General features: G+C 35.5%; 1 protein-coding gene across 14 annotated transcripts in view; it reads left to right on the top strand.

Moving 5' to 3' along the window:
* LOC117344361 (RNA-binding motif, single-stranded-interacting protein 3-like) overlaps positions 1 to 12,721 on the top strand; it is a 261,555-nt gene that overhangs the window by 210,146 nt on the left and 38,688 nt on the right. For 13 of the 14 annotated variants that reach the window (XM_033907099.1, XM_033907097.1, XM_033907098.1 and 10 more), the window contains one exon: positions 8,300 to 8,457. In XM_033907099.1, coding sequence (XP_033762990.1) covers positions 8,300 to 8,457 — 158 coding nt within the window. Of the gene's footprint in view, positions 1 to 4,002; positions 4,127 to 8,299; positions 8,458 to 12,721 lie in introns of those variants that run through there. The other variant, XM_033907110.1, reaches the window with a different exon arrangement.

Raw genomic sequence — 12,721 nt, 5'->3', positions numbered from 1 at the left:
GGTATATTTGAATCTTAAATTTGGCACTTACATATGCATATCGACTATCAACAATTTTCTGCTAAATCAACTTGAACGCTCCTTACAGTACAAATGAACTGTAAGTATTGATTGTGTTTCAATCAAAACCTTTGAAAGTGTGCCAGGCGATGAATTGATATGTATTGAAATGCCTTTCATGTTTGTGTTATAAATTATCTATTATAAATACCGAAAGATTTTGAGCTTGAGTCATGAATTGGTTAAGTGTATGTGCAAATAAACTAATGGAGGTTAAAAAATAAGTCTTGGGGTACTTCAATCTAAACCATAGTTAAATGTGCCTCTTGAGAATGGTTCCTGAAGCCAGTCGACATTGTACATGGGATGCTAGCACTACCACAATGGATATTACATGTTCCTAGTTTGAAGACCTTGATTATGGACTAAGTAAACAAGGGGCCTGACAATATGAAATGGAATGGATATGTGTATACAGACCCATGGGAGTGTCACATTAGACAGAATTGGTGATGTTGATGTGCTACCTTTTTTACACTGTTGATATCATCAATATGGCCACCATCATCACTCAACAAACGGCTCTGATCAAACACCCTACCACGATAGTACCCTTAACATCAATATGGGGCTTTTATTCAACAGTTTTGAATAATGAAATATTCTGGACATTTGTCGCTAGATGCCTTAGTTGGTTGAGGCTTGGGGAATTTACTCTACGCAGTTTTGAAGAATTTGTAGGCATTATGAGTGGAAAATGGCAGATGGTACGGATCATTTGCTTGTTTTGTGGGGAAAAGAGCTCTTTCAATAATGGAGGGAGAAAAGTGGTTTTTGGCATGGCATCTTTACATAAGAGTATAATTACCTTAGCACAGCATTTAGGATGTATAGTACAAAGATTCATTGGCAGGTGTTGACCTTGTACAGAATGTTTCACAGGAAAAGGAGGGAAGGTCAAGGTCAGAATATTAAATAAATTGCCAGTAAAAAATTGATTTCCTGGAGTAAAGTTAATGATGCATTATGACTTTATATTGGCAGTTTCTTATTATTAGTCAGTAAATTGAAAAGGAATCCAACATCCTAAAAAACAGAGAATACTGATATTATAACGAAACAGTAATTCTACCTCAAAGTTGATAAAACCAGGGCAAAACCAAATTTATAGATTTACAAGGAGACTGTTGAGAATGTACAAGGGGGTGGGACCAGGTGTTCAGGAAGGGTAAGAGTCTTTTGACTCATCACTGGCACTCTCCACACAAATAGGTCAAATCTGGGTACAATATCACATTCTCAAAATGATTGGGTGGTGACAATCGAACCACTAGACATAAATTTAACTAGAGAGCCAGTCATCATATTCTGTCCTGAATGATGATTGATAAAATTCTTACTACCAAAATAAGTTATTTTGTTTTAAAATGAGAAAAAGATGTAAATTTTATCAAATGAAAAACAAACTATATTTTTCTACTGTTCTCATGTTCAATCACAGCTGTAAGTAATTGTAGCGACTGTGTATCTGAGTTCCACTATGACATAGGATATTGACCCTAGAGTCTATAATTGTCCTGGAGATTGTCTCAACACAATCTTGGTTGGCTCCTAATTGGTCTAGTTTGACCTTGGTTGACCTTACATCCCAGTCTTGTTTGATCCTGGAGTTAGATGACCTCATTATCAGCACGCCCTGGTCACTTTCTCACACCATTGATCAGAGCTGCTGGTCAGTCTAGACACTATAGTCAGACTGACCACTGGAGAGCTCAGTCTGGGAGACTTTATTGAGAATCAATTTGCACTGACTCGAAACTGTCAGAATTCCATTAAAACTAGTGATGCTAATATCAATTTTATTTCTAACATTGATAAAAATGATTATTTTACAGTAACAATAAAATGTTTGATGAGAATTTTTAGCAGGCTAAATGATATGTTGTAATTTCACCATAATTGTGTTTATGATTTCCTCACACCACTCCTGAAATCCCCCCCCCCCCCCCCCCCCCCCCTGTCAAAATGAACTGATTTAACATTTAAAATGGCTTTAATCTATCTAATTACAAAATGCCTGGCAAGAATTGGACAAACTCCTACTTTAAACTTAATCGATTTGATATTCACTGGAGCAAAAACCCTTTAATGAGTTTGGTAAGTGAAATATCCCCAAATCAGTTCTATACCAAAACAATTACACGCCAATGAAATATTTCATCTTGGTCAGACCTGGGTCAGGAAGTGCTAACGTCTCTTTCTATTGTTTGAAAACAGAACGTTTTGAAATGACGCCAACTGTTTTGGTGATTTTTGTTTAGGCATATGTCAACTGTCGACATTTAAATACAGGAACTAATTTACAAAGGTCAAAATGTTAACAGAATATTTCATTCATCAAACTAACAGACACATACTTGTATAATTTAACTTTAGATCAGGCTAATAAAGTTTACCTTTACTTACTGCTACCAGGTACTAAAATATCATGTTAAAATTTGTCAGATATGTAAAATATTTCTGCATTATTTTCATGTCAAATTTTTGTACATATCAAAAATAGACCAAACTGACATTGATTGAGTTCAAAATAATTGTCGTACATCATTAATTAGAGATCTTAATAGGATCAGGGATAATTAATTTGGAACATATTTTTTGTATCATCTCAAATCAACCTGACTTTGCTCACTCAACCTGTAAAGATTTCAGAGATGTCAGTTAGTATAAGTGCCACACCCACCTGGTATAGTTCCCTTCTATCTCTGTCAAATCATTGTTACTCTTCCTCCTGTAAAAATGATCACTTTCCTTAATTTTCTTTGGTTCTTGTCAAATAAGATATATTATGCACACAACATTTTCTGTCCACTCCCTCAAAAACAGCTCTATCATTGAATCCATCATTGTCCTGTCTTATCACAGTTTCATCTCTCATGGTTCAGTTCAATTTGCACTTTCCATCTGAGACAATGTTTTACTACTGGAAAGTGAAAGTAGAAACCCCAGAAATAATTGTGATTTTAAAGATTAACGTATTTGAGAGAAGATAAATGATATTCCTTTTGTTGATTATGAATTAGAGGTAAATATTTATAAACAATTACGTACATGGGGTGTATGCTATTTTTATGATGATGCCTAGAAACTCACAAAGCTAGTCAGTGATAAGATATTGTGATGTTTATTTATCTCTTTATCTACTTATTTATTTTAGCAACAAGTTGTGCATTTTGTTTTATCTATCGACACATAAGAGATCTGGCTTTGTTGAGTCTTTGTGATGTTCTCGCCGCTAAATAAAATAAATCAAAATTACGTAATAATACATTGATTCTGTCAAGTCGTGTAAAAATATTCTCAAGGTCTTTAGATTTGATATATATTGTGTTAAAACCCGCCTTGATTTTATATATATCTCATATCAAGTATGTGTTAATACGAAATATATTCTGTACAAAACTTTTAAGTGTGAAATATGCCATCTTTTTGGGAGATGTGTCTATTTTTTTATCCATTCAATGGAGATTAATATCTTTTTTCATAAAGACATCTTTTACCTTTCAAGTAAAAATCCAGTCTATTACCTGAAGTGTTTTGTATTGTGCATTTACTCCTAAATCTGCCTTCACTAATCCTGCAATGCACAATGTGTATAGCCATAGTGGGTTTTTACAATACAGGAGGTCATATGTCAGAGTTGAGAGATTTTACTACTTCTTAGTTCGGAATGCTGTAGGGTTTACATAACTGACTTTTGGCTATTTAAAATCAAGTTCATTCTCGACCAAATGAAAAGAACAAATTCCGTCTTTCATAGCCGACGGGCCACAGGTAAAATTTATAATCTGGCCACGGACGCCCCTCAACCACTTGTATTCTACTTTAGTCAATACACCAGCAGCACCCAGGTGAGCTATTTCTCCGTAGGTGTATCACACAGGTATTTATATACCTGTATACCTGTTCGGTAAAAAACATTTTATAATTATCCAGGAACGGCACCAGTTACAAAATGAGAAAGCTCTACTGTTTTGCTTGATTTATTTGTACAAGTCGAAGGCATTACCGAACTTTCTAACCAGGAGAGAATTATTTTGGACAAATATATTACTACAATACTCAGGTAGGAATTCAAAACAATGCTTGGTGTGTTTAAAAAGGATTGTACGTGTGTGGACAGTACTGGGAGGGGTCGTGTGATTAGGGGCCAAACAAGGAGAGTTTAGCAGTATATATAGTATACAGGAGTCGTAGTGGGGTTATAATGGTGGGGCTTTATTAGAAACACTGTTGGAGGATTTTATACATGAAGGGATCATGTTTGAAATTAGGGAGGGGTTTGTAATTTGAGAAGTTTAATATAATAGAGGTATTGTTAGTTTTGAGAAATTGTATTAAAGAGGTTTATTGAGAGACCCTTACATTATAATCAAATGCCATACAGATCTCTTAAATATCAAAAATCCCTAAATGTCACACAGAGTCGGTATAGGAAATTCTTATCCCTCTGCTTTTGAAATGTTTGACCAAAATAAATCTTCAACATTATAGACATTTATAGGTATAGTTATGATAGAACCTTGCCTTTTAAATCTCCCGTCAGGGTTTACGATAGGACAATATATATTGTCATCTCCACAAGTTTACATTTAAAGATAAAGTAGATTTATAACCTACACTAAAGTTAATCTACACAGAGATAAATTCTGGAAGAAATCACAATTTTATCTTGTATGTTTACATAGATATAAATGAAAATGTATTGGTAATAGATTTATCTTTAATTTTCTGTTAAAAAAAAATTTCAAGTTTAATTTCAATTGCTTTTTCGCCTATTATAATGCATATACTGTCGCGTTGTACATTAAATTGGGTGTTACCCGAATAAGTCATTTACGTGTATTAATATACTGGTGATTCAGACGAACTGCCAGTTATGATATATTTTAGCAAGCACACACCCAGCATGTGATCAAGGTCTTTATTTATGTAATACAATATAACCGGTCCATGATACAGCCACAATGAGCTAGTCAACAGTATTATACTGGATTTGAAAGCTCATTATGTTGTTGTAGATTTGCGGGACTGATTTGGTCTGTAGTGTTGAAGAGCTATGTACAAACCTCAGGTGTTTCAGTATTGATATGATGTAACATTATTTTCTTACCGATATCATGATATATCTTGTATCTTTAACGACATACCTAGCTCATCGGGATATTTGAAGTTAAGGATAAGATCCTGCCACCCCTAAATGCCTGCCATCCTAGAAATCCCACCAGCTGAGGCTTCCCAGAGCTAAAGTATACAATTCCTAAAGCCTATCAAATCTGTCCACCTGAAACCTGCCACCCCTAAAGTCTACAATCTCTAATGCCAGTCACTTTTAAACTACAATATTACCCCGAGACACCAAATATAATATCATGGACCCAGAATTATCCTATCTAATGTACGTCGGTAGATCAGGGAGCATGAGGCATGTACCCCATCACTATAAAGATATTCCATTGGTTAAAAGATGTGCACCTGTTCACCCCATCACTATAAAGATATTCCATTGGTTAAAAGATGTGGACCTGTTCTGATGTCTGGAGTGAACCTCCAAACTGACCTTAATATCTGTTGTGTGATGTCCAGACATTTTTACTGGATTTCTAGTGTCCTTTTCCTATAAGTCTAAAGCCAAGTTGTCTATGTTAAGTAAACCTAAGTAAATATTGTGAGTATGTTCCAGTCCAAGAGTGAATTTTGTTACAGACACTGCCAACAAAGCTGACTTTAATTTCCTTATGACATATAGCTGTCTTGAAATTATATCTAAAACCTAAAAGTAGGTCACATTTACAGACCCACGCAGAAAGTAGGTCACATTGACTGAAATAAAAAGTAAATATAAACTTGACCTCAGAAAACAAAATCAAGTGACATTGAAATTTAATATGTTGTATCAGAAAATAATTGGTGAACAAATAAAATATCTCTCCTAACCGTTTGCTTAATAGAGAAAATATTGTGTCGCTAATTCTTTTCTAATAGGTAGGAAAATGTTCTTTGGATTTTGATAGAGATTATGAAATGGTTAGCCTGCCCTACATACCTATATCGGAGTAGTATTTTAATCCTGGACAGCATAGTCTGCAGGTATTTGTAATTTATGAATGAGAAGTCATTGCAGTTCTCAACTGTAGGAGATTTAATTAATAGATATGCTACGGTTTGTATTGTAGGAGATAAATCTGTTGTCATCGTGTCCTCATGGGGTATGGTATATAGCTTTACACACGTATCCTCATTTAGTATGGTATATAAGATTTAAAATCTAGGGCAGACTCATTGCATGAAGGATTGGCAGAGATCGAGGTTCGAGTTAGTTACGTGTGACATGATGTCGCTGATCAGGAACAGGATTGTTACACAGTTATTTCTCAACCCTCCACCGACCCCACCCCCTACCGGTGATCAAGGTCGGCCAACCTTAAACTGGCAAATTAATCGTAATTTCAAGCATAATACATCGAAATTTCTTTACCTGGGTAACATACAAGATTCACCTGTGTGCAGTATGAATTATAGGTTGTACAAAACTTATGGACATTCTTGTGGTTACGTGAGTTTTGTTTTTCCGGAAACTAATTGATAAGAAATTTAGAATAGGTGTGATTGTATAGGTATTGATCGATCAGTCACGCTTCACTGATTCCGCTGACCTTTTATCCCAATCACGCCTATCTGACTGTGTCTCGTTTCAATTTGTCTTGTGCTGTAGAGGTTTTTTACTGAATGGTTGTGAGTATGCCGACCTGTATATTGTCGATTGGCTTTTGTGTGTCACAAATCTAGGGGGCACTGAACCAGTAAACTCAGTCGGCACAAAGTGTCAGGTGGTCGTGAAAACAAGTATAGTTATGTTAATATAATATTTAAAACAGAACCATACACTTTATCAGAAGTTCGGAATTATCCTGCCCAGAAAGTAAGTATTCAATAATTCTGTGGCAATTTAACTGTATTTCTGTAAACTAGTTACATGTAGATTTTAATCGAGACCTTTCGCTTTTCACCTGTGATACTCTGTGCTGGGACATATATACGTAGTTCACAAGTATGTAGACCCAGATTTGTTTGTATGCGTTTGATTTATGGCGATTTCATTCATTACGGTGATGTTTGGTACATCACGTCACGACGCCAGTTTTTACCTGTAGATTAATTCCACATTTGAAGGAAATGTCATGACACCTGTGCCTGATTGCAATAAGAATCGACTCTTACCTATTTCCATTGCTGTCTGTTATTGATTTTAAACTGGTCCCTGTACATGACTGTATGATATAAATTCGTCCTCTATATATACCAACACCTTTATCACTGATTGGACAGAAAGAGATTTATGATTATTTTGGCTCAATATCTTAAGTGAGATCTATGGATCTACCTGGTGAAAATTCTTAGGACATGCCAAGGTGTCATAATAAACTCAGGTACCTGTGACAGGAAAATTATTGCCGGAACTAATAGGCCTAATTAAAAATCAAGATCACAGAATGTAGCCAAGCATTGATATATTAACCAGTAATTACGATGCTAAATTGGACGTGATCGTGTTTCTACATATAATTCAGGAGAGTGTAATTGTGTTGTTATATGGAACTAGAGGGAGTGTATCTATAGAGAATTGTTCTAGTAATATAGACGTGAGAAAACCTTATTCTTTAGAAGATTTTTGTCCTGTACCGTATATATTCCCAAATAAGCCCCTTCCCACAAATAGGCTCATACATTTTAGCAGAAAAAATGGATCAAAAATGGCTGGAAACCTCAGACATGCATGTCGGCTAAATGTACACAATATTACTGTGCCAGTCTGTGTTTAGTTAATGTGGTGTTTATCTAATCTACTGATGTCAATTATAGCCAGCAACAGTTACTATAATCTACATGTGAAAGTCAAATAGATTTCGGGGGGGGGGGGGGGGGGGGATTATGTGGACAGTCGTCCTAGGAAAATGGAACCACTGTAAACAGGAATCTTAAAAAACAAGGGTTATGTAAAATGGTGATAAAATTGTTCATATAACAATTTTAGGAAGCTATCACCATGTGCTTTTGTTGAATATTTTGGTTATATGTGTGTGTGTCTGTATTCATAAAATTTACCTTGAGTAATATGTCCCTTGTTCATGTCCTTGCTGAAGGAAATTAATATTTTAAAATCATAAATTATCTGATTTGAATCTTCACAGCTTTACACTGACCAATCGTTATTGTTGTTTTATAATTGTTATTGCAGACATACACGCCCCGCAGCATGCCGTCCGCAAGTCCAAACACCACGAGTAGCCTGTCGAGTACCCAAAGCGGCCGAGAACTGTTGAGCTGCAGCAACTTGTACCTCCGTCATCTAAGTCCCAACACAACGGATGAAGATCTCGTCGAACTCTGTCAGAGGTAAGGACAATTTCATTAAAACAAGGTTTAATCTAATACATCCAATATCTTCCTTCCAAAACACACAAAACCTACTTAAGCTGCACAATAGTAATGTTGGACATTCTTTAACACAAATTTCCTTCCATGAAAGGAAATTAAAAGTTTTAAAAATTTAAAATTCAAAGTGAAACAAATTGATCCTATGAAAATTCTACAAGAGCTCTTTAAAGTGATATACATCAATTTCCTCACTGTTGATTTGATCTTTCTTGCTAATTACCAAAAAATCAAAATTCATTTTGCAGGATCTTTAGCAAGTCATTCTAACATCTGGTGTATTTCCATTTTAATTGCTTCAGAACAAGACATTAGAAAGATGTGTATTTCAGACTCAGCTTTGATGAACTTTGTAGAAAGTGCAAATGTACTTCTGGGCGGATTGGGTTTCAGTAATGGTATGATCTGTCCTATTAAATCATTGACCAAGATGATGGTTGACCAATCGTGGAAAAAAAACCCTTCCCCTATTTGTAGGAGTACAAGGTAGTCCCATATGTCTCCTTTACATGTGTGACGAGCTGCAATTAAGCTCCAAGCTCTCTTGTAAAAGTCCTTGTAGAACTCGAAAAGGAAATTTGAATTTCTCGACTGTCTGTCATTACAAAAACATTATCAACAGTTGGTCATGAAAGTGGACGTAACACGAGTCAAGGAATTGATTTTTTACTTGTTAGTGTTTAAAATAACAGCCACGGCTTGCTCAAACAACACATAGAATTGTGGGACAACTTTATCGAAAGAAACATTTTAGCTCACACGTTGCAACGATTTTCCTCCAAGAACAGGAAAAGCGGTGTATCATATTTCATTTACGGTACTATGGTGTCAAACCCTCGCAACAGAGAAATCGAGAGGGAAAACAATAAAAGGCTTCAGTGCAAATTAAAACCAGAGACCTGATGTTGCTAATGGATTCTTACAATATCCCCTACCTTATAAACGGTGTACGCCTGGTTTTAGACGAGGAGCAGAAATAGATTTAAGTGGAAGAAGTAATTATTTTTAGTAAAGGTTTGTGAGTGATAGTATTGGAATTCAATTTGTTTCTGAATGATAAACAGAGACTAAACTGATTAAACGGGAAAGCGCAGACAAAAAATTCACCGTTTTGTTGACAATTATGATGTTGAATTGTATAACTTTCCGAAGACAGCAAACTTAAATTTGACTCTAAAACCACAATAAGTATATTTGCCTGTTAATCAGCCACTGCCTCGGAGGTTTCCATCACTAACACCATTACATGCCTCTTGGAAAGTCTTTTATTCAAATAGGCTATCATTCCAATGTACTTTAAAGAAAATTTGTGTAGAGTAATGACAGCTATGCTAAGTACTTTCTTTTTGATAATTTTGTATTGTTTGAAAGTTGAATGTAATTTTTGAGGGGTTGGGAGAGGGGCGGTGTGTCATAACTTGATAATGCAAAGTTTTAAGAATGATTCACATAGTTACCTGGATATAGACAGGACATATTAGTCTGATGTGCATCCTTCCGATGACTGTACCTGATTGGTTGACAAAGGGGCATTGTGTCGCCTGGACTGTACCTGATTGGTTGACAAAAGGGGCATTGTGGGGCCTGGAAGTTGTTCAGGGATACCCAAGTGAGAGAGTGATGGAAAGGTTCAAGAAGGTTGATTCGTTGACAGTAATAAAGAGAGGGGTTAGGGTTGGGGAAGAGGGGATTGGTAGTGATGTAAGGGGTAGGAAATGAATTAAGGGGTAGGAAGTGATGTAAGAGTTCCAAAGAGTACTGGCCTGTGTCAATAGGATGGCAGCCTTCCAGTATGATTATGATAAAGTATCTTTAATGTGTCTGACCCAGTGATATCTGGTGACTAAACTATAAAACACTTAACGCAGACCAGGTGTAATCACCGATGTAAGATATCCGCCAATTTAACCATTGTCATAGAGATTCTATTTGGTCACATGCAAGCCGTTAGCAAATCAATTCCAGTTAATGAGAGACCACCTTTGTTAAAAGAACATTTCAAACATCCCATTCCAGTAAGTTCATATATATAAAGAAGTCACCTTAATGCAGAAATTACCTGTATAAAGAGGTCACCTGTATAGAGAGGTCATCTGTATAGAGAGGTAATTTGTATTCAGAGATCACCTGTATAGAGAGGTCATTTGTATAGAGAGATCAACTGTATAGAGAGGTCACCTGTATAGAGAGGTCAACTGTATAGAGAGGTCACCTGTATTAAGAGATCACCTGTATAGAGAGGTCACCTGTATTAAGAGATCACCTGTATAGAGAGGTCATCTGTATTAAGAGATCACCTGTATAGAGAGGTCACCTGTATTAAAAGGTCACCTGTATTAAGAGGTCACCTGTATAGAGAGGTCACATGTATTAAGAGATCACCTGTATAGAGAGGTCACCTGTATTAAGAGATCACCTGTATTAAGAGGTCACCTGTATAGAGAGGTCACCTGTATAGAGAGGTCACCTGTATTAAGAGATCACCTGTATAGAGAGGTCATCTGTATTAAGAGGTCACTTATCCTGGTAACCTGCTAGACTTCCTAGCATGATACAGACTGAAACTGTCTCAGTTTTATTGAAATATTTAGAAAATATGCAAAGAAAATTCAAGAAAAAGTTGTTCTCAGTACGTTCAGATAGCGTACTGAATGACACCCTGATAAAAGCATTGCCTAGGTGTACAGGGTCCAGAGTAAAAACATTTAAACAACCAATTATGAACTTTCATCAAAAATGTTGAATTTCAATCCTGTCTGCGCCTGATACCATTAGGTGTAAGGCGTACAAGTCCTCAGACTTAGAGTAAGCTGTCATTTCCTTCCAGGCAGTTTAATTAGTAAACCGAGGGTTTTTTGGGGTCACCAAGGTTAGGAAAGTACTTTGAAACTAGTTCTGTATTGGGGAGAATGTGTATGTACTAATGAAATGTCTTGTAAATCAGTTTTACTATGTAATACAATATACTAAAGATCAGTTTGTTTGCAGTGAAGCTTCAATTCAATGCAACCTCTCTCATTATGAACACAATTTCTGCATATTGGCTATGATGTTGATGACCCATTCCAATATTTCAGATGAATAACGAAGTTGATATATTTACTAATGAAAATGATAGGAAAATTTAGATTTTTTTTTGTAAATTTTACACAATATTCAATAAGTGAACTATATGGTTACAATTTCGACCAAGCAAAGGTTCAGTCAAATTTCAATCACATAGATGTTTGGCCACAATCCTTAATCACTCAGATGTTTGGCTACAAGTCTTAATCACTCAGATGTTTGGCTACAATCCTTAATCACTCAGATGTTTGGCTACAAGTCTTAATCACTCAGATGTTTGGCTACAAGTCTTAATCACACCAAAGTTTGGCTACAATATCAGTGATATAACTGTTTGGCTACAATCTCAGACGCTAAGATGTTTGGCTTGATAACTTGGATGTTTTCCTTCTGTGTGGATATTCACACCGGCCATTCTGTATGATTCCAAAGATAGATACTCCGAGATAAAAACATCACCATTTTATCATGGTTCTGATGGAGATAAGATATCAGGTAATTCTTCGTATATCTTCATGTTTTATTAGTTCCTTTTTGGGTTTGAAGATAACTTGACCTATATGGCATTTCCTTCAATATCTCTAAGCTGTTTATAAAACAAATTATGAGGCCTTAACGGTGTGAATAACCTCTAGTTGATAAAAAGACATTATAAAGAAATGTTGGTATTATAAAGAAAAGTTGGTATTATAAAGAAATGTTGATATTATAAAGAAGAGTTGGTATTATAAAGAAATGTTGGTATTATAAAGAAATGTCGGTATTATAAAGAAAATTTGGTATTATAAAGAAATGTCGGTATGGAAGACAAGTGTCTATCAACACCATACAATCTCTTGTAGATCATACATCATCATTTTCAGGTTGGTAAAACATTGTGGTAAAATTTGTTCACTGACCGCTGTCATTGCGGTTGTTGACCGTGGTCATATTCCCTCTAGCCGAATTCATAATTATGAAAATATTTATTTTTGGACTAATGGATACACCTCTTTGTAGGTGAATGATACATATAACCACTCCTATTCATTTCATATTAGAAAAAATATCGGAAAACTTAGGAAAACATTCTTGACATATTTCTTATATAAGAACAAAAAATGTATTCCCTCCTTGACAAATGTAGGATGTATACTGGGTTATCAGTGCGATGAATGTT

This window comes from Pecten maximus, chromosome 15 (assembly GCF_902652985.1).
Source record: "Pecten maximus chromosome 15, xPecMax1.1, whole genome shotgun sequence".
Lineage (NCBI taxonomy): Eukaryota > Metazoa > Mollusca > Bivalvia > Pectinida > Pectinidae > Pecten > Pecten maximus.
The sequence above is the reverse complement of the archived record's forward strand: the minus strand, read 5'-3'. Positions and strand labels throughout refer to the sequence as shown.